The sequence below is a fragment of the Andrena cerasifolii genome, chromosome 12 (assembly GCF_050908995.1).
Source record: "Andrena cerasifolii isolate SP2316 chromosome 12, iyAndCera1_principal, whole genome shotgun sequence".
NCBI lineage: Eukaryota > Metazoa > Arthropoda > Insecta > Hymenoptera > Andrenidae > Andrena > Andrena cerasifolii.
In genome coordinates this window covers 9,821,342-9,842,788 of record NC_135129.1, presented here as the reverse complement: position 1 = coordinate 9,842,788, position 21,447 = coordinate 9,821,342, and the positions used below count along the sequence as shown (strand labels likewise).

Here is a 21,447-nt window from a genome sequence, read left to right as displayed (position 1 = left end):
GAGAGTGCGTACTTTTAGGTAGAGTAGTAAGTATCTTTGAAGTCGTCGAATACGTGAGAATCTTCGGCATTTATAAGCTTAATTTCTCGTTGTTTTGGCACTCGAGCCCTCAACATCGGCGTTATCCCTTTTATTCTAACTTCCAAAAAAAAGTGTCACGATCCTGCGATTCTAATGACCTCGGGAAGAAACCTTCTAAAGGTATTCCTGTCCCAGCTAAAAAATTCATCTTTATCAAAGAAACGTTGTAATATTCGACATTAATCGTATATCATTGGCATTAGTCGTCAAATTCGAAATACAAAGCGCGTCGTTCAGCTTGGCAACCGCGAATGACTCTCACGCATTCCTCGGGCTCCTATCACGTACATATTCTTTTTTGCGTTTTTTTTTTCTAAACGTCAGGGCTACCCATGATGATTTGTTTTCTCTCCAAAGTAAAGGAGTTACTTTGGACGACGGAGACCCTCCCCCCCTGAGCGCCAGGGGAGGAAGGAGTCTCAAAAAAAGAAAGTAATAATCATGTAAACAGTAATTAACAGAAATAACGTGAGCAGCCCCCTTTTGCTCTTCGGTCTGCCATGCAGAAAACCAAGTCGCGCTTAAAAAAGGCTTAGAACACACTTTGAATATCGATCCCTGTAGGCGAATGAGACAACTCTCGCATCCAGTGGTGCACGTATTCACCTGCTATCTCTAAAGAGAAGAACAACACCGTGTTCCCTACTCTCGCTCGTGTTCAGCAACCCTTTTGTTAAATAAAGAGAAAGAAAAAAAAAACAACAACAATGGAACAATCTCGTGCGTTTCGGAATTTGTCAGCCGTTAAATGCAGAAGGATCGAGCAAAACGTACTTGGGTGTGGGGGGGGATGATTTTTCAAGTTTCACAGTATATTTAGAATATTGGATTCACTTTTTTAATGCTACCGTTTCGAAATTATTTGGTTGGCAGTCGTACGATTTACAACGATACGTTTCATCTTTAAATAATTACCGTCCTCTTAAGTTCTACTCGTTTTTTTTTTTTTTTTTAAGTACGTCAATAAAGGTTCGTGTACCGCTCGATCGTTCTCGTGGAGTCACCGCCAAGACCATGGCATGCTTTTAATAAGAAAAGAAGAAAAAAGACAAAAGGAAGCTACCGGCTCTAGAGAAACTTCCACGCATCGTTACTTTACAAAATATACTTCTGGTCTTTTTTTCTGAATCGAATGTAAGTAGCAGTTTATCGGGGGTCGCATGACAAGCGTCGCACGAGTCTTCCCTTCTCAATGTTTCTCTTGTGAAATTTTCGTTTTTACATAAGTATCTTTCGAGTCGCCGACCGATCGCCAAACATCTCGAGAATCGCATTCCCGCGTCCGATCACAATCGCCCGCCTCCGCGTCACTCGACTTCGCGAGCAATCGCCCGACTTACGCGCGGCAAGGGGCGACGCCTCGCGATCGGTTCGCGCTCAAGATATACTAATCAATATTATAGCTGCTTCCAATATGAAAAATAGCAGAACTCTAACAGAAAAATCAGATTTGCCTACATGGATCATCTCGACAACAATGCCTTTTTTTTTTAGACTTAGTGTTTCACAAAAGTTATAATGGTTTACCAAAAGGTGTAACCGCCTTCTGTTCCCCCTCCTAGGAAGTTTTTCTTTTGCGATATAGCAACGCTGTGGCTGGCCATCGCGGCTAGCTGGGCGGCGTTTGGAACTGTTGGGGGCGGTGGCAAGACGGGTTGCGAGATACTATCGAATCGGTTAGAAGCGTCGAAACCATTCTGCAAAAAATCAAACGTCATCGGCTTAAATTCTGTGAGGCGACGATTACTCAGCAACTTCTACAATCTCAGAGCACCCTTAAGGGGGAACCTGGTTTAGGACCTTGAAAACACGGTGATTTTTAAGAATTATTTTCTCAACAAATATAAAACGAATCTTTCCAAAACATTAAGGGTATTTTACTGTATATTCAGACAACAAAACAACTTTTTTTTATTCAAGAATAATTCATTTAACATTGTTTTATTGGTATATCTTTGTAGCGCCGAGCCGTCGGAGTTGTCAAGCGGATTCAATTTTTGTCGGATATAGAAAAGCCGAAGTTTTTTTAATTGACATGAATTTATATCATTAATGAACTAAAAAAATTAAGAAAAAGTCTAAAATTGACAAACTTATGAGACTTTAAAGAATAAGTTACGATTTTACGAAAAGTTACGAAGTCAATCGGTCAATTAAATTTTTATCTATCGCGTACACAAGTTTAGAAAACGTAGTTTCTAGAAAAACGCATTTGAAGTTTTCGATCGTACCTATATCTGCGCGACACGCATCTGTTACGTCGGCTGTATCTACGAAGCTACTTCGAATTTCTGTCTGTAAATTTGAGAATATATTCTCCACGAGTACTACTATCGATTAAAAAAATAAAAAATAGTCGATTTTTTCATCGTCCTAAACTAGGTTCCCCCTTTAAGCCTCGTTCGGACTAGCCAAGTTACTTAACTTCAAGTCGCTAGAATCAAGAAGCAAAGAGCCTCCCAACTTTTCGCGTGGTTATAATAAAAAAGAAAATGGTTAAGAATAAGTGCAGTAATGACAGGATTTCTAAATTCTTAGAAATACATGATATTTTATGGAATACCGAAGGAGACCACCTCCTTTCTCGCCATTTCAGATATTTACTATCTTCGCGTAATCTTAAAAGTAACTTGAAGTCAGCTGACCCTACTGAACACAAGCATCAAGTCAATACACTTGAATCGAAGCGACTTGAAGCCTAGTTTCTCGACTAATGTGAACTGTGCTTGACGAGCACAACTTACAGGCATCACAAGTGTAGGAGGCCTAACTGGCGGCTGCATTGCTGCTGCCGGATAGTATGCTGCAGCTGTAGCCAATGGCGGATAGTATTGTAATGGTCCATACGTAGGATAACATGAGCCTGCCAAGTATCCTGGATACCCTTGGCCGTACATTGGCTGATACATCTGCTTAAATTAATTCGAAAGCCCTTAAAAATTAGTATCCAACGCCTATCTCCCTTATCACCAGGCGCTCCGCAAGCCCCAGAATTCTACCGCGATTTAACCATATGTCTCACCATGGGATGCGTAAGGGTCTGATCGTAAGTCGGTGGCGGTGGGCCTTGCGCTGCATACAGCTGTGGCTGGTTAGGGAACACCCCGTACGGTGCGGCACCTGCAACTATCGTACAAGCTGGCATGTAATCGGATCATTCGGAACGCGATATAGTCGACGGATCGAAACACAGAGAGATGATGATTTCTCTTACGTGTACCACCGTAGGTAGCAGGCTGTGCCGGCGCAGGGACAAAACCTGTTGGTGGATGAGGTGTCACCGGGTATGCTGTAACACATGCAATAGAAAATGCAGGTCCGTTCATTTTGTTGGCCGTAGGTTCGATCTAAGCCAACGGTACGTGGTACCACTGCCAGAAAGGATAAAGGACGGCCCGTTTCAAAGATCCGCAGGGGACACAAGAAACTCCCTCCAAGCTCTCAATCATCCGCGATGCAATCGACAGTTTCGCCTTTGCTTCCCGGCTGATCTTGTGACACGCGCCGCCAGCATCGGGACGTTTTCGACGCCTGGTTTAATCGGTACCCTCTGTCCCCGTTCTCGGGTTAAGGCGCGGCTAAATTAATACGGCTGCTCGGCAGCTGGACAAACGAGCGCGACGGATACCAAAGGACCAAGCGTCGAACACGTCGCGATCCCAAAAGTGGTACTCCCACACCCAAGTATATCTTACACATGACATACACCGTTTTTATCAAGGTACTATTCAAAGCTCAAACAATGTTAGTCACTAAATAATGGTGAAAAGAAATAACCGAAAATTAAAACGGTATTGTTGCCTTCTTGTTACCTTTCGAGTTTACCGCAGCACGCAGACTCTTATCATTCGTGAGAACCGGCAAGAATATCGTAAACATCTGGGGGTGAAACGTGTAAAGAAACATATCACGATGCATATCCGCGTAAACTTCCGCCGGCACAAGACAGGCTTTCGATAGTAAAAAAAAAAAATAGAAGACATTTACGGCTCTTTCGAAAATCCATTGTCCGCGGGGCCAGGCGCAATCCACCTTTGCTCCCGGGTTAGTCGAGGTTGCAGAAGCAAAACGACGGCGCACGGTCGCGTGACAAAAGGAGCGCGTTCGGTTCCGAGGATTCTCGATAGAGGCGTAGTTGAAAGCGAGACACTTGAGAATAGCTTAGCAAACTATTACTTCCGGCATCTTGGCCGTGAGTAAATAAACATGTATGTATATTTTTGGAATCTGACATGGAGCAATCTGTGGTAACATCTTGTCACTGGTCCGAGCGAAATCAAAGTCTCGGGCGGAGGTTTCGTGAGATCGAATTCAGAGGCCGAGAAACGATCGCGCGGAACGAAAGAATTTTTTTAAAAAGAAAAAATTGGAAAAGAACAGCTCGCCGAGACACTTCTTTTCACCTTTCTTAGAACGTAAATACACATAAAAGTTGTACATAACAAGTCTATGTAACAATACAGCCACTACGAGTGATATATGTAATGTTTCGAGACAGTCAAAAGAATCGTCAGGCAGTCGGTCGAGAATCAAAGAAACAAATGGGGAGGAAGAAGAAGAAGAAGAAGATGAGAAACTATTCTCAAATGAAAACTCGCGTTAATCGACCTACCTTTACTTCTAAAACTAAGATATAATACGAAACCGATCTCAAAGCAAATAGCGTTACGCAATCAAGGTAAAAGCCAAATACATTCGTCTAAATGGTCGAACCTCAGAGGACCCATCGACTGGCCCCGTAAATAAGCCACTGCTACAGAACTAACGTCTTGGACATTTTATAAGAGATACGCGAAGCTAGTGCATCTGGATGCTCTTTGCCTATTACCGTGGCGACGGAGCGCGCTCAGGTTCGACCACGTCGAAAAAAAGAAATGACAAAAAACAGAGCTAAAATAAAGCCAGGGGGTAAGAAGGGGTAAACGGGTTGTTCCAAAAGGTGATGTTAAAAAAAAAAACAAGCCCAGTAATCAAGATCCGATGAAGTGAGAGACACTTTTGGTAAAACCGTACAAACGATCCAATTACAGGTGGATTCACGGCCTCGGTGGGCCGAGTAAAACCGTCTATTCGTTCTTAACGGGCGGTGAATGTGTAATTTATACAATGAGTACAGTGGTACGATTGAAAAAGAAAACAAAAGTACTTTCAACATATATATATGTATGCTGCATATACATATATATACATATATTATACTTGTTTATGTATATCAAGTTCCACACATTCAAAAAGTCGTGACAAGATTCAGCAAACCACAAATTTCTGCAAATATCCATAAATAAAGGTCAAACATGATTAAAAGTTCTTCGTAATTGCGTAATATATATATATATATGTGTGTGTGTATATATATATATATTATTTAACTGGGCGCTCGGTCGCGTAAAATTTGCCACGAGCGAAACTTTCTTTTGTCATTAGCCTCGTTCGGGGCTCTCTCGTTTCTCGTTGGCACAACCGCGAGAACGCCCAATTTCGTTTTTAGTAGACTAAATTACGCCCTGCGCCGTGTCGTCATTCGGCATACGCGACGTTCAACCCTCCCGACGGCGCATCCTCGCGTTCTATATTCCACGCCCGAGACAGAAGCGAGATCGGATCGATCCGTTTCCACGCCGTTGCCGATCCCCGGGATGATCCCTCGAAAACGTGGGCTCGCGGCTCGCGTATGACGAACGGCTCAAGCTCAGCAGCAGTGGATGGACATGTTGTACTCTAACATAGACGTCAGCCCACACCAAATTGTCCATGATAATTGAATACTGGTCCGACGCTTGGAAACGAGCGCTGCTCGAATTACGTTACAATTATTCCCGATGGCGGCGCGTGTAGGACGAGATATGCCCGTGGTTTCCTTCATCCTCCGCCTCGTCGGAGCCGATCCGACCGTGCGCGCAAGCTGCTACTAGAGCAGGAGGCTCGCGGGTCCCAGCGATCGGACCAGCCTTCAATCGAATAATAAATTTATGTGTCAGTGCCACGGTGCAAACAATCATCGAATCCAATAACAATTGATTGTAACGTTAATATGCTAGTACGGGTTTACTGGGTTATACATGAAACTTGTGTCTTTCATTTTCCTCTATGTGTCCTCTCGCTCTCTCTCTCTTTCTCTCTCTCTCTCTCACTCTCTCTCTCTCTCTCAGTCCCTTTCTCTCCCTAATTCCTTTTCTTATCCTTTTCCCCGTCTCTCTTCTGCCTCTACCTCTACGCCCTCTCCCCATTTTCCTTTCCGTGTATACTCTTTGTTAGATCGACCCTTCTTTCTCTCGTACACGCACACGCATTCCTTTCCGGTCTCTTCCCCTCTGTCCCGTTCCCGCAAAGCCCAAGTTGTCCCAATGGAGCATATTCGACCCAGTTTCTCCCCCGTCGGATCATCTCTGCCGAGGTTTTTTCGCCCCGGCTCACGAGAGAGATCGGCCCGGGCAGATCCCGCGGCCCGCTCCTCCTCGATCTCCGATCTATTTTTGCCGGAGGACTTTGTCCATCGAAATGCTTCGGTGGGACAGTCCTCGGCTAAGCCCCAGCGACCAAGGGGGATGATCGTCGGGCACCTCGCTTCGCGAGCGAGGGATCTTCTTCCTCGACGCGCCTTTGTGCGATTCGAGGCAAAGGGGCGAGCACAGGTATTTATAAAAACGTCCCCCGGAGAAAGTTAGCAACCTGCCAGCCGATATACCGTCCACTCAGAAACGCACTTGTATAATAGGAATTAATTACGTGGCTACTTCTAAATTCTCTCGTGCAACGGTCACTAAGTAAGATTTAGAAGAAAGAAAAAACGCTTCTCGCCGAACATCGGCCCGGGTCGCTGGGTCTCGACAACTCGGAGGCACCCTCGACAACTCTCGACTCTAGTATCGTCGAATCGCAATCTCAATATTTAAGCTCACTATTAACAGTATACATGATAGAGTCTGCCAACCATGCACATGCAGTATCAAAAATGCTCGAGAGATTCCTATGACCTTAGGGGCGGCACCTCGTGTGCCAGCGGCGCCGATCGATCGGCCAATTATTCCAAGATTCGCGCGAGCAACGTCCGCGAGGGAAGCCAACGGGAAACGGTGTCCCGAACGTGTTAATGAATTCGATGTGTCCCGTTCACTGCAGAAATAGGAACGTCTCTCTTTCTGTATAATATCAAATCCAAAGACACTCTACGAAAAACTTGTTCAAACTACACGACGATTAAAAAACGACGAAAACGATTCGTTCGATCCCTTCTTAACGGCTGGAGATTTTAAAACGGTGGTGGCGTGCGTTGGAAGGGAGACACGCCGCGGTCTCGTTAGGATTGCTTTGAATATTTGATCGGTTAAGAAGGCAGCGAGCGAGGGAACGTAAAAGATAGAATCATGGAAAAGTCTATCACAACATATCAATGAGCATGCATTATAATACGACGCGCGATCAACTTTTAATAATCGAATACCGCCTCAGGCGTTGTTTATACCTCTTCCTCTTTGACTTTGGTCCATTCGAAGGCAATAGGAATACAAATCTCGGTCGATCGGAGGTGATCGCGCGTCGTGCGTGCCTCTACCAATGCATTCCAAGCATGCAAACTAAAATAACAAACACGTGAAAAATCATCAAAGCTATGTATATATGTATATATACTTGCACATAAATTCGATCAGGATGCAGAGGGAGGGGGGTCAAACGTAATTACGAAATTTCTCTTCCTTGGGTGCGCGTTGCGCGCGACCCGACACAACGCGGACACTTGCGAAACATGCATCGTCGCTTTCAACGTTGTTATTCGTTACTCTGTTCTTTCTTTCGTTTTTTTCTCTCTCTCTCTCTCATTGTCGACGAAGCGTGTTTTTTTGGTGTCGATTTTCTATCACAATTTCGAATCTCTTTTGCTTCCAATCGTGATATCTTTTTCCCGTTCAGAGCGGGCAGAAACTGCTAGCGCCGCTACGGAGAGAGGCAACGGAACATTTAAGTGTGTGCACACGTATATATATTTATCAGATATGTATATACGCTACTTCTCTTTACTCTCTGTCTCTCTCTCTCCCTCTCCTTCTTTCTTTCTCTCTCTCTCTCTCTCTTCTCCCCAATCGCGGAACCGGGAGTTAAGCTAGTACGCTACTGTTCGCCGACGAAGGAGGTAGATATTCTCTTTATCAATATATCGACTACAAAACACGTGCAGAACCGACCACAAGTTTCGTCTCTATCTGTCATCGTCAATCTGTTTCGATACGGTTTTCTGGTTTACCGTCGGCGGCGGCAGTTTCGCCGACCGCTTAATCGCGAGCCAATCGAGGTTACACGCTTATCTTTTCCTTTTCTTTAACAAGAAACTTGTAGCCCGAGAGCCGAAGCGACATGCACTATTGTTAAAAGTGAGCTACCAAGTTTCTATCGAGTAGAAGTATCATATAAATACGCTGAGCTTAGATACAGCATTCGTGTCCACCCCGCTGGCCCACCGTGCCGCTTCGTGGCGAGTCGTTCTCGAAACTTGGGCAACCTTTATCGCGCCTCCAGCGAAGGATCCGTATCCCGCGCTAGCCCATTACGCTGCAACTCTCCGGCCAAACGTTACCCGTACCACGAAAGGCACGATGGGCGTTGGAAAAAATGGAAAAAAATCGAGAAAAAAAAAGAGAATAAATTAAGCAATCAGCCAATACCACGGTCTCAGTACGAAATATTTGTACACCCATATCAATATCTTACGTTCATATTGATTTGGATATATAGCAGCCGACGTCTCCAATTCAAAAAGTATAAGTCTCGATCATATTTAAACCTCATTCAGTCTCGTGGGGACTTACGAAGCACCTCCTCCTCCTCCTCCCCCTAACCCCCCCCCCCCGTCCACCAATGACGTTCCCAAACGATCTCTGTTTTCTATACGTTTCATCGACTGCCAAGCCCGAGGAAGCCCCGCGGCTAAAACTCTACGCGTCCGAATGTACGCGATACACCAGAGATCGTTTCTTCGATCGTGCTCCAGACGGTGCACGGTGCGTTAAACACTTCAGTTTCCGTTATACCGGCAGATTTTCAACGAACGACCTCACGGTTACTCTCGATCCCTTTCTAACGTACCTGCCGATCATTGGTATCAACATAACCAACATGGCAGGCGGCAGAACGGGGAAACTGGCGTTAGTCGAGTCGATTCGATCAACGGCACGCTTTCCCAAAGATTCGTTTCAGGCGTTCTTTTTCTCGTTGCCGGATTTCTTTTCTACGAACCGGTCAGAGGGCCGCAATCACTTGGCACCCACGATCTTGCCGATGAGAGTGAACGACGTTAAAAACCGGAAGAGGCTGAGCAAAATTCGATCGGTCGAATGGCCGAAGGCGGGAAAACAATAGGCGAGATGACGGTTCGATTCTATCGCTCTCTTCACTTTTTGAATCGGGAGGCGCGCGGCGCGTCTACATCTTCATATATATATTTGGTGGAATATATATATATATATATTTATATATATATAATATAATATATATATATATATGTGTGTGTGTGTATACGTAATATACGTTGGTATATAAACACGTAGTGAGTTAAGGTAATATATAGAGTAAGGTGAGGTTAGATACGTGGCTTAGGCTGCGCGAACGCCGGTCTCCGAAGCTCCACCTACTGACTGGGATCAAATCGTCTTTGTAATGGTCCGCTGCAAACATATTGACAGCCACAACTGTAGGCGCTATCCTTTGGTTTTTTAGCGGCTATACCGGTCACGGTAATACGCTCGCAGATATGCACCAGTATAATCCTCGACTCACGTATTACTTTTTCTGGTTGTATCGTTACAACGCAATCTACTTACAGACTAAAACTTTTACACATCCCTTAAACGCTATGCTCTGTAATCGTACGTCCGCCTTAGGAACAGAGCGGACTGAATTAGGAATAATCGCATAACTGTCCGAGCTGTTAATCAAGTACGACGGTGGATTACTATGAAATTGTGTAGTGGTTCCGAGCTGTACGTCGACTCAACGTTATCCATATGCACGTACGAAACTCGAGAAAGTCCATAGCACATTAAGCCGTGTACCTCGCTCGTACGAGTTGCAGAATAACTTGCTCACGGGATTTGATCGCCGACAGATTTTCACATGCGAGCGATGCAGAAAATTCTCTCTAACTGTTTCTTATCAAAAAGCTTCTAATTTCCCTTCGACACGCAGGTAATTTTTATTCCTCAGAGGTAGACCAATTATGTAATCGATGTTACTCGAATCATTATAAACTGACCAAACTTTTCGAGGTCTGTATCTGCAACCAATGCTAAATAATGAAAAATACAATAAATAAATGACTTCCAGAGATCCGCTCTGCGATTCCATGACAAAGAACCTTAAGGGTGTTTAATTGTTTTATCACAAATTCTGTCCTGCTTGCTTCCCTTGCATAAATCAATCACAAAGCATCTCCATTTTGTAATTAATTTTCATAGAAATAATATGTAACAGAAAAAGCGCTTTAATTTATTTAACATTATAACTTTCGTTTAAGTGTGCAACAAAAGAGACTTTCTTCTTTATATTTAAAAAAAAAATTATATCTAATTAAAAAAAAAAAAAAAAAATCTTGACTACCTCCAATATTAAAAGCATTGCTATTAAAGTCTCTTTTCGTTAAAATGCAACAATATTCGATTGTTACTTTTCGAAAAACGATAGCAGGATACAATAAAATCGGACAACGCTCGACTGTTTATCGCTCGATGAATTTTTTTGAAACATGCATGAATGTGCATATTAGTTGGACCAATGGATATTACTATTCGCATTAGTCGAGCCGATTGAACGCGCATATTAATTGCATCGGGGCATAAAACGACCAATACCGACAACGCCGTTCCCGTTTCGGGCGGCACACGCTACTTTTAATAAAAGAGTCGTCGTGAAAATTATCCAGGACGAACCCTGGAAGCCATTTTGTATTTCCCACACAGAATGCGGTATTGATTTATCTGTCACTGGGCAGAAATTCAAGTTTTCCTCGCCTCGTACGTAGACGAGGGCTGAGCCGCGTAATTAACGATACCGAGCTTCGATCGAATTTCAACGTGCATGATTTTTCACAGGCATCGGGCAGCATCGCTCTAACGCGAAAGAACTCTCCCGTCGTACGAGTGACAAGTGGTATATAATCCCGACTCGAAAACACGAGATACTCTTAACGTGTGTAACACATATTGCTAGTCGTATTGCGCGCATTTCGGTGTATAGTTACCTTTCTTGTCGGTCATTATTGCTTAACGTTTCACAAATTCTAGACAAAAAATACGTTATTCCTAATTAAATCACCGATTTAAGTTACAATACTGAGGACGACGAGCAACGGCTGTGACACTTGACGGACACTAGCGCCCTTTATTGAGCCTGCCCGTGGCTCTACCGATGCTTCCACCCCATTGGCCCGAAATTTTACGGGCGACTGGCCAATGGATGCAAAGCATTCGGGCCACCATTCGGCGGCAAAAATTCAAACGACCTTACTGACGCGCACACGTTTAACAGCTTTTACATAAAAGAATCTAACATTTCTTCCGATGCAAATGCCTCTATCTGTCCTTACAATTCAGTAAAAATCGTTCTACAACGAACTCTACGTAGAATATTACTGCTACGGGATATTAACTCTGTTTTAGATATCTCTTCAGTTTCCATGAAACTTAAAATATGCGCGATCGTGTAGAAATAGTTATTGCTGCTGGTGAAAATGTTTAAGACTTGCAATGTTTAAAGGTCCGTTTTATTTTCCTACGACGCACGTTGATAATTACCGTTCGTGACAATTTAACTGCGACGTGAAGACGAAATGAAAACGGATTTTACGTCGCATGCAATGGAAATGCAATCGGGACTGTAATTATCGCGCGTTGCGATACAAGCCTAATGTGTACACGCGATTGTTGCGTGTAAGGTTATTTTGTTTACGTCGAAGAAAGAAAATTGCTAATCGTAAAAAATAATTACGAATGTACTCATACCGAGCACTTGTGTTATCGCTTAATTGTTATGAAAAGTTAATGAACGTTTAAGCTGCTAACCTTTACGTTTACCAAGGTCCAGCATTACTTTCCTTACCTAAACAATTTGAGTAAGTGAATTGAAGCAGTTTGACATGGCACACGACAAGAAAACCGTAAGACGCAGTCGATCGCGCGAACGTGAACGTGATCGTGAAAGGGAGCGCGACAGACGCGATCGCAGGCGATCGAGAAGCCGATCTAAGGATCGGAAGAAAGATCGGAAACGGTCAAGATCGCGAGAACGATCAAGGGAGAGAGATCGATCCCGCGAGAAGGATAGGGACAGGTCGAGGGAGAGGCGAGAGCGAGAACGAGACTCCAAAGATAAATCGAAGGATGACAAGAAACGGAAACAGAGCCCTATATTTGTCATAGACGACGACAATAAGAAAGATAACAAGGGTGAGGGTAAGGAGGACGAGGAGGCAGATGATAAACCGAAAGGTCCTCCGAAGAAGGAACCACTCAGTTTGGAGGAATTACTGGCGAAGAAGAAAGCAGAAGAGGAGGCACGTGCTAAGCCCAAATTTCTGAGCAAAGAGGAGCGTGCGGCTCTGGCACTTCAGAAGCGGCAGGAAGAGGTCGATGCTATCAGGAAACAGCAAGAGGAGCAACGTAAAAATTTCTTCCACAATGAAAGCACTGGGAAGGATAGGGAATGGGATGATAGGGATAGGTATATGATGTTTCATTATGTATTTTATGTTTAGGTAGCGGAGAGTACTTTATTAATAATTTATCAAACAGGCGCAGAGAAGCTCAGCGTACCAGGGAAGACGAGATCAAGGACAAGGATAAGGAAAAAGAAGTGGAAGCCATCAAAGAGCGGTACTTGGGATTGATAAAGAAGAAGCGGCGCGTTAGAAGGTTAAATGACAGGAAATTCGTGTTTGACTGGGATACCTCGGAAGACACGTCTGTGGATTATAACAGTATCTATAAGGAGAGACATCAAGTTCAGTTCTTCGGCAGAGGGAATCTCGCTGGAATAGACATTAAAGCACAGAAGCGGGATCAGAGTAAATTCTATGGGGAACTTCTAGAGAAGAGGAGAACAGAGGCAGAGAAGGAGCAAGAGAAGTATGCGCCTTCTTTAAAACTGAGAATTATTCATGTAAGCTTATTCTTTGTTCTTGCTTTTCAGAATGAGGTTGAAGAAGGTGAAGAGGAAAGAAGAGAAGCAGAAGTGGGACGATAGGCACTGGTCAGAGAAAGCTATTCAGGAAATGACAGAAAGAGATTGGCGCATATTTCGAGAAGATTATAATATTACGATAAAAGGAGGACGTATACCCGATCCGATTAGATCGTGGAAAGAGTCAGGATTCCCGAAAGAAATTCTCGATATCGTTGATAAAGTTGGATATAAGGATTTAACACCCATTCAAAGACAAGCTATTCCTATTGGACTGCAGAACCGTGATATCATCGGCGTTGCTGAAACTGGTTCCGGAAAGACCCTAGCTTTCCTAATTCCACTGTTATTGTGGATTACTAGCTTACCGAAAATTGAGAGATTGGAAGAGGCTGATCAAGGCCCTTACAGTATAATATTAGCGCCAACGCGGTAAGTGTTACTTGTACCTTCAATCACTGATCTACTTAAGAAACCCAAGCTCTATAAATTCTATATCTTTTCAGTGAGTTGGCTCAGCAAATTGAAGAAGAGACTAATAAATTCGGGCAGCCATTAGGTATAAGAACGGTGGTCGTGGTGGGTGGTCTTTCAAGGGAAGAGCAAGGATTTAGATTAAGAATGGGTTGCGAGGTACCAATTTCGTATAATGTATCTACTACGCGTTATGTTCAGCGTGTAATGCCACTTTTACTGTTACAGATCGTAATAGCCACACCCGGACGTTTAATAGACGTTTTAGAAAATCGATACTTAGTTCTGAATCAGTGCACCTACATCGTCTTGGACGAAGCTGACAGAATGATAGACATGGGATTCGAGCCAGGTATGCATTCTGGTGTACACCTTTATATCTAGTTCGGCACTAGTCTGCATATAAACTTTCAGACGTGCAGAAAATTTTGGAGTACATGCCGGTTACGAACCTGAAACCCGATAATGAGGACGCCGAGAACGAGGAAAAACTGCTGGCCAATTACAACACGAAGAAGAAATACAGACAGGCATTGAAATATTCTTTTGCATTACAAATGCTGTATAGACATGAATAATTCACAAGCCTTTTTATTTTTAGACTGTGATGTTCACGGCAACTATGCCACCCGCGGTGGAGCGATTAGCTAGGACTTATTTAAGACGGCCCGCCGTTGTATACATCGGTAGCGTCGGAAAACCGACAGAAAGAACCGAACAAATCGTCCACATAATGGGCGAGGCTGATAAGCGCAAGAAACTAATGGAAATACTGAGCAGAGGGGTCGAACCACCGGTCATTATATTCGTTAACCAAAAGAAGGGCGCTGACGTTCTCGCGAGAGGTCTCGAGAAACTGGGCGTACGTTTCCTCTCATTAAGTACTGTTTCGCTAATTCATAGGATCAAGCGGTTGCTCTAATGTTCTTACGTTTTCAGTATAACGCCTGCACCCTTCACGGTGGCAAAGGGCAAGAACAGAGAGAGTATGCGCTTGCATCTCTTAAAAGTGGTAGCAAGGATATATTGGTTGCTACCGATGTGGCCGGTCGTGGTATCGATATCAAGGACGTGTCCATGGTCATTAATTACGATATGGCTAAGACCATAGAAGGTAAATGGGTAATGCGATTCGTTAAAGGGATATCGGAAAGATACGCTACATCTCTCACCCGTTTGCAGATTACACCCATCGTATTGGTAGAACTGGTCGTGCCGGGAAGGCTGGTCTTGCTATTTCGTTCTGCACGAAGGACGACAGCCATCTGTTCTACGACCTCAAGCAGACGATCCTCTCGAGCCCGATCTCTACCTGCCCGCCCGAGCTACTAAATCATCCGGACGCCCAACACAAACCCGGCACAGTGGTGACGAAAAAACGTCGCGAGGAGAAAATATTCGCCTAGAAGCATAAACAGCTAATCGCGCGGATTTCTTTACGACAGGCACGCTGCGCTCGTGTCTCGAGCACGCGTGTATATTCTCTTTATATATGTACGAGGAAGATAGAAACTCCGAGCGTGTATGCGAATGAAAATAAATGTAAATACATACTACGAAAATGAAGTTTTAATCGTGTTATGTCTGCATGCGCAACTGCCGCTGCGAATTGAAGATTTATCAATGTAGCTTGGTATCGAAGCAGGAAAATGATCCTATCACAGCCGTTGCCTCTAAAAAATGACCAGCTCTTTATCTTATACGTTTTATTGTACAGTTGTCTTTACTTAAAAAACACGCGTTTTTCCTTATGTGTTATGGAAGTTCATTTTTCTAAAATTCAGTTTTGTATAAGAAGTTTCGGAAGGCACGTATACTGCTCGGCTAAATAATCTAAATGGGGTCAAGGAAGGGGGGCAGGAGGAGGCGTATACTCCCCTTCAACTTTGCATTCTTGTACCCAATCGTCTGGTATCATTGGTTTTAGAATCTGTACAAACTTTTCCAAAGGACAAACTGTTGTGCATCCTGGGATGGTCAGAGAATACGGCTCGCGATACGTTGTGTTTCTCAAAAACACCTACGAGCAGGGAATACAAATAATTCTTACGATTACATCGTTTTAGATCTAGCCTCGTTAAGTAAACGACAAGATCCTATTTACCTGAACATTCCAACCGTCTCTGTCTTCGTGTAATTCGATCATAGTCATAATATTGTAATGTGGCATTTGATTGTTCCATATGTGCATGACGTCCAACAAAGTCACGACGGTACTGTCGTGCCCAATATACATGAACATCTTTCTCGCTTCGGGTTCTAAAGTATTATCCCTCTTTGCCAACATGTCAGTGGCAATCTTTTTAAGGAAAGGTCCTCCTTTGAGTCTTTTAAGAGCATCATTATACACGTTGAGTTGGAAGTCGTACAACGTCAGCGGTACCAATTTCTCTGGATAATAATCTTTCGTCCATTCCGGGAGAGTCAAGTTCATTTGTTGCTAAAATCCATTTACAATCGTTAGATACTCACTGAACTCACTCCTCTTCATAAGATAATACAAACCTCTGCAGTGAGGGTCCCGTAAAGTGAACTAACGTCGTCGGGTTTCGAAACTGCCATGCCCGTTAAGTTCGTTAGCTCCTCGTACAATTGTCTATTATCATTCTGAACTGTTTGTACATCTGGTGAACTCATAATTGTCTGTCGCAACTTGGTATATCTTGGACACGTGTCCCAAATTAACATCAGCTAAAAATGTACAAAAATCAAAGACTCGGAGCTTATTCGTATTGCGAGATACAATGCGTACCGTGTCTTCCGAGCGTGGCTGATAATACAAAGTGACTGGCTGCCATGGTAGATCGGACTTGAACGATTGCTTTTCGTTCGGTTTCCACAAAGCCGCCGCTTCCAGCAGCGCGGACATTTTTGTGCGATCCACTGCGGTGCATTGCAAGTAAAATATGTCGGGGCTGTAGATCGAACCCAGGAATTCGTCGTAACGATCTCGCAGGAAACGCCCTTGATTGTACTGACTCCTTCTTCCCTCCTACAAAGCATATTTGTTAAGCAATATTAAATCAAATGATAATGTGTCGAAAGAAGGGACGTTACGTTTGTCAGCTGGCCCCAACCATACGGTTCCATTGTATTATTCAAATAAGGATCGTTTGGGTAAGTATCCTGTGGCGCCCTTTCCCCATGTCGCATTATCTAAAAATTAATTTATTAACGTAACCCGTCATCGTTTTTGCTAATCTTAAGCTTAACCTGAACAATGATACGTTTTTTCAAGGAAACGAATATCTTAAAGAGCGTGTAGCAACTTTACTAATCGTAAGATAACGTTAATCCAACTACAAATATGTACAAGTATAAAGAGTTTAATATATCGAGTTTCAAACAATATTTCTCGGTGCTTACCACTGTTACCAATCGAAGAGTACTGTCTCGATCTCTTTTGTGATCTTTCTTGTGATCCGTTTCATGGTCCCCGGTTGGAGCAGGTGATCCTAGAAACAAGGAAATTTAATACTTCAAATTACAGTTCCAATGACAATCGTGAAACTAAATACTCTGGTATTGAGATAGTCACGGTAGCAGAAATCGGTGCGAGTAGTTCTGAATATAAAGCTACGATCTAGTTATTTAATTTAAGCGAGAAAGATGAAGGGTATTACCTAATGCCAGGCATATAACGCCCGAAAGAAGCAGGAGTCTAGGAGGAATCATAATTGAAGATCGTTAGGCAGAATTTTGTTTCGAGGACCGTCTCCGATTTAGCAATGAACTCCCACGAGCTACTCACGTGCAGAATGAGCGCGCACTGGGACCTTAAGTGTCAGTAGATAAATCCTGCACCCCCACCATACGAAAACCAGCATTATACAATATAATGTTACTTGTAACAACACTGTCTCATGTACTCAAGTGTCGCGAACATTTATTCTATTGATGCCAGCTACACCGTATGAAATATAAAAGCTGTGCCACTCACACGTGCGCCAGTTCTTGCTCCCTGGGTGTGTCATTGACGTCCCGGGGACACTGGAAAAAAAAGCATAGAATGAGTTAGTGAAATGCCGATGATAAACACCTAGCGCCCGCGGCTCACTTTTTCGCGAGCACTGTTCTCGTTTCGATTTTCTGCGACACGAATACTATATTCGTTTGCAGGGAATACAAAGGAAGCGGCGATTATGCAGTTATGCAATAAGCACATTGACTTGCAGTAATTTCTATTTTCATATCACGTCTCAAAAATTTCTCACCGGATCGTTAATGCCCTCGGCCGTCAGAGGAATTAAACATTCACAATTTAATTGCCATCCTTGAGAACGAAAAGCGGGTACATTAAAAGTAACATTCCTCTCCGATAATACCTTTAGAATACGGATGATCCACAAGCCGATCGCGAATACTCCGTGAAATCGCACGGGTGACAAAAAATGCAACTTTCGTCGGCTTTAAGCTGGCGATTTAAATGTCGGCAGAAAATACAAAACGAGTATTGGAACCGGTATCGACTAGTTCTTAATGACATGCAGCAACATCATAGCGGTCGATTATAAAATTATTTAGCATAAAGGAAGGGAATGTCTGACGCGCGATTGTGATAATAATTACACTTAATCATACACGATAAGCAGAGTGTTACCGAATCTGTTAGAAAATGCGGACTTGTACATCGCAATCGTGTTGCGAGAAATCTAACAGTTGACAAATGGCAATTGCGTAATCGCTCCGCGGTAGTGACCTTCACCTTGGCCATTGCAAGTAATCATTTCTGCAATCGAATGTTTAACGTCGCGAATGACAAGGAAAGCACGGGGTGACTGCAGAATAGATTTGAATATTATTATAAAACCAATTGTTTCGTGGCTCGAAAACCATGAGAAAGTTGTGTTCAAAAAACACCAGAGACATTTTTCTCCACTTACGAATCAGAGTAACTGGGGTGCTCTATAGGGTTTCCTATTCGCTATAGGAACGAGTGAATACCAAGTGAATCGTTCCACTAGAAACTTTGAAAAAGCTCACCCAAATCTCGCTTCAATGGGACCCCTCTCTCGCCAGTCTCTCGTCACTTTTTATTGCCGGGGGCAACGAGAAATCAAGATGCTCGTTTGTTTTATCGAAATATATCTTTCCAGCCGCGTCGCTCTCAGTACAAGTTCTTTCAAGTAGCCGAGTCTTGATCGCCGTTGACGCGATCCACGGGTTCTCGATTGCCGAAAAGGAAAGTTCCACGGGGCAACGTTACATGCGAGCCTCCCTGTGAAATCGAAATACCGGAATTCGCCATCGAAGCGGCGGACCCGTTGGAAGCACTTAAGAAGCCTGTTGATACGCAAACCGTTTCAGCCGTGGATCGCATAAACGAGGGTGGCCAAACGGCGGTGTCGAAACCCCGGAAATCCCGTCGCAAGAAGCCGAAAAACGCTACCGCCAATCCCAAGGTCTTCCCAGAGTTCCTTGACCTCGTATTCATCAACCGTTTATTCGTGAATCGTTTACGAATTGACTTTCTCTTTCACGGAGCAGTCCAATATTCCCTCTGACACCGTTTTCTTTTCTTTTTCTTTTTTGTATCCCTTAGAATCCGGCGTATACGCTACATACTAACGCAGAATTGTTAAGCAATGCCCTTTCTTTTCCTTTCTTAATTCTCATTCCGTAATATTATAATTGAAGGCAAAAGCAATGGCAGCTCCTTGCGGCGAGTACCGAAAAGAGATCCAAAAGTGTAACACGCAGGCAGGTACACAGGCAACGAATCAACAGCTATGCTCCGCGCCAGTGATTCAGAATCAGACTACTTCGACCGCGCCTATGCGGCCAAGATCTCTTTACACGGCGCACAGTTATCACGCGCAGGCAGACGAAACTAATTTCCAGGTACTTTCACGAGTACCTTTCACGATAGCCAGCTACTTTCGTAATTAATATCGATCTCTGACCTCGCATTCTTTCTATTATAAAGTTGACAAGTTAGGTAAGAGTGGTTTGATTCTAGCGATACAGTGAATTTTCCAAGTACTTCGAGGCACCTCCGTCGGAACAATGGGGTGGATTAACCAATGGGACGGCGTTCTCTAATTCAACGGGGCTTTGGAGGCAGCCGCGAAATTCTAAAACTATCGCGCCGTACTACGAGGAGATGTGCGTGTACGCGGAGAACTGGAGAGACCACGATACCGATGCTGCTATCGTCGCCACGCCGCATGGGACCATCTCCTTGAGACTTCATAACAGGATCCGAGTAGACATGACGATCGAGCGTGCGGTCAGAGTGATCAATTTCAAGGTATCTCAATTTTTCTGCCTCGTGACGGAATCACTGTCCCCGGGCGAGCCCTGCAGAGTCATTCGCTACGGCCTCTTCCACGCATGTGAATGAATACGAAAGCAACGAAGCGGGCTTACGCGTCGCGATCGACGGGTAGCAGAGGCGCCAGTAACACTCACGCAATATTTATCTGAATTGCATTTATCGTCAGCGTAGAATAACATCGTACTATCGTTGAGCGGTTCTGGAGCGGCCGCGGCATTGCTGCATCCGAATGGAAGGATATATCAGTACGGATCACGGGTCGAAATCTTGGCCCACGACGCCCATGGGAATAACAAGTTAGCGAGATCTGTAACATCATTAATGTACACATTAGCAAGTATCTATTACTTTTTATTAGGTACGCGAAGATGTGGTACAAAGGGGTCAGCTTCACGTCAGAGCAGTGTGCTCTGGTTTATTTGGTGGACACGGCAGGGACGAGAACAACCACGGACTCGTTCTCCGATATGAGTCAGGTAGAACGAGGAGAATATACATTTCTATTCAACGAAATTGTCCCTACTTAACAAAATCAACTTCCACTTCCAGGACTTCTCCTTAAGCGTTTTTTACTCCCGTTCTCGGCACGGCCCGGCGTGCCAGCAAGAAGCTGCAGCGGTTCTGAGCGGCGCTCAGTATTGGCTGACCAACGAAGGTGTGGAGAATTGGATCATCAACAACGTCAGGGTCTCCCAAACGCCCGACGGGCTTGTCAGGTATTCCCAGTCGATAGCAGTAGTTTAAAGCCGCTAATAGAACGTTAGCAAGCGATGTGAATTTTATTTCCGGCAGGATCGCACGGAACAGTAATAAGTATCAGTTGCGCACGTCGCCCAGTAATGGAACAGCCTCGTTAACAACGCCGTTTTTACATTGCACCGCGTCCCTCGGCCAGACGTCCCATCTTTTCGTGCGTCGCGGTGAACGGCGCATGCACTACGACGGGACTAGCTTTATCGTACGGAACGCGGGCCACAGCGCTGGATTCGACGACAACAATCAACTGAAAGTTTACTAAGAAATTCTAGTATGTAAACTAATCGCCGTGAGCTTCATAAAAATGTTTATTCACGACAGCGCGACTATTGTATCCAGTATATAGCTTCACTTTTAACGTCAACATGTATACTACAGCTGCATGGAAATGAAAAGTTACAACTTCGGGAGCTTAATTTCCGACAAAGCAACTCACACCCGACACCTGTCGAACATTCTGCCCAGTTTCTTAAGTTTAGAAATTTACTTTAATTCCATTTTAAAGGTGTTTAGTAATTTAATCGAATTGTCTTCATTTAGAGCCTGTGCAATGCACAGAAGAGACGAGGTAGAGTACAATGAATTCTACAGAAGGGTTTCTTTAAATTTGAAACGATTGGTATTTCCGCTGACTTGTTCTTTATACTCATTTTGTACTACTTCTCAATAAAAAGCGACTTAAATACAACCACCAT

General features: G+C 43.9%; 4 protein-coding genes across 16 annotated transcripts; 2 read left to right on the top strand and 2 right to left on the bottom strand.

Annotated features, from left to right (window-relative positions):
• Positions 1–1,296: 1,296 nt before the first annotated feature.
• Positions 1,297–11,469, bottom strand: LOC143375580 (DAZ-associated protein 2). Of its 6 annotated transcripts, none has more exons than XM_076824846.1 (7): positions 11,309–11,451; positions 9,661–9,737; positions 3,894–3,960; positions 3,296–3,370; positions 3,104–3,207; positions 2,826–2,993; positions 1,297–1,778 (listed from the first exon to the last, which is right to left on the bottom strand). In XM_076824846.1, the coding sequence occupies exons 1-7, from the start codon at positions 11,322–11,324 to the stop codon at positions 1,605–1,607; spliced, it is 681 nt and encodes a 226-aa protein (XP_076680961.1). In that variant the 5' UTR covers positions 11,325–11,451; the 3' UTR covers positions 1,297–1,604. The 6 variants fall into 6 exon arrangements, with proteins under 6 accessions (XP_076680961.1, XP_076680963.1, XP_076680965.1 ...); XM_076824848.1 differs by having other exon boundaries at positions 2,826–2,990; positions 11,309–11,448; XM_076824850.1 differs by lacking the exons at positions 3,894–3,960; positions 9,661–9,737 and adding an exon at positions 7,544–7,655 and having other exon boundaries at positions 11,309–11,442.
• Positions 11,470–11,947: 478 nt separating this feature from the next.
• On the top strand, positions 11,948–15,281 carry LOC143375568 (putative ATP-dependent RNA helicase DDX23). The gene is made up of 9 exons (XM_076824818.1): positions 11,948–12,786; positions 12,858–13,190; positions 13,255–13,677; positions 13,752–13,878; positions 13,948–14,071; positions 14,134–14,249; positions 14,321–14,581; positions 14,659–14,833; positions 14,902–15,281. The coding sequence occupies exons 1-9, from the start codon at positions 12,203–12,205 to the stop codon at positions 15,123–15,125; spliced, it is 2,367 nt and encodes a 788-aa protein (XP_076680933.1). The 5' UTR covers positions 11,948–12,202; the 3' UTR covers positions 15,126–15,281.
• Positions 15,282–15,410: 129 nt separating this feature from the next.
• LOC143375573 (testicular acid phosphatase homolog) lies at positions 15,411–20,273 on the bottom strand. 7 transcript variants are annotated; one of them, XM_076824827.1, is made up of 9 exons: positions 20,131–20,273; positions 17,660–17,709; positions 17,471–17,517; positions 17,086–17,174; positions 16,777–16,875; positions 16,472–16,711; positions 16,225–16,410; positions 15,824–16,159; positions 15,411–15,739 (listed from the first exon to the last, which is right to left on the bottom strand). In XM_076824827.1, exons 1-9 carry the CDS (start codon positions 20,173–20,175, stop codon positions 15,563–15,565), a joined length of 1,269 nt encoding a protein of 422 aa, XP_076680942.1. In that variant the 5' UTR covers positions 20,176–20,273; the 3' UTR covers positions 15,411–15,562. The 7 variants fall into 7 exon arrangements, with proteins under 7 accessions (XP_076680942.1, XP_076680940.1, XP_076680944.1 ...); XM_076824825.1 differs by lacking the exon at positions 20,131–20,273 and adding an exon at positions 18,320–18,448; XM_076824829.1 differs by lacking the exon at positions 20,131–20,273 and adding an exon at positions 18,045–18,207 and having other exon boundaries at positions 17,343–17,517.
• Positions 18,601–21,443, top strand: Fest (wurstfest). Of its 2 annotated transcripts, none has more exons than XM_076824834.1 (6): positions 18,601–19,560; positions 19,679–19,969; positions 20,168–20,292; positions 20,355–20,472; positions 20,546–20,712; positions 20,789–21,443. In XM_076824834.1, the coding sequence occupies exons 1-6, from the start codon at positions 19,366–19,368 to the stop codon at positions 21,012–21,014; spliced, it is 1,122 nt and encodes a 373-aa protein (XP_076680949.1). In that variant the 5' UTR covers positions 18,601–19,365; the 3' UTR covers positions 21,015–21,443. The 2 variants fall into 2 exon arrangements, with proteins under 2 accessions (XP_076680949.1, XP_076680950.1); XM_076824835.1 differs by having other exon boundaries at positions 19,420–19,600.
• Positions 21,444–21,447: the final 4 nt, after the last annotated feature.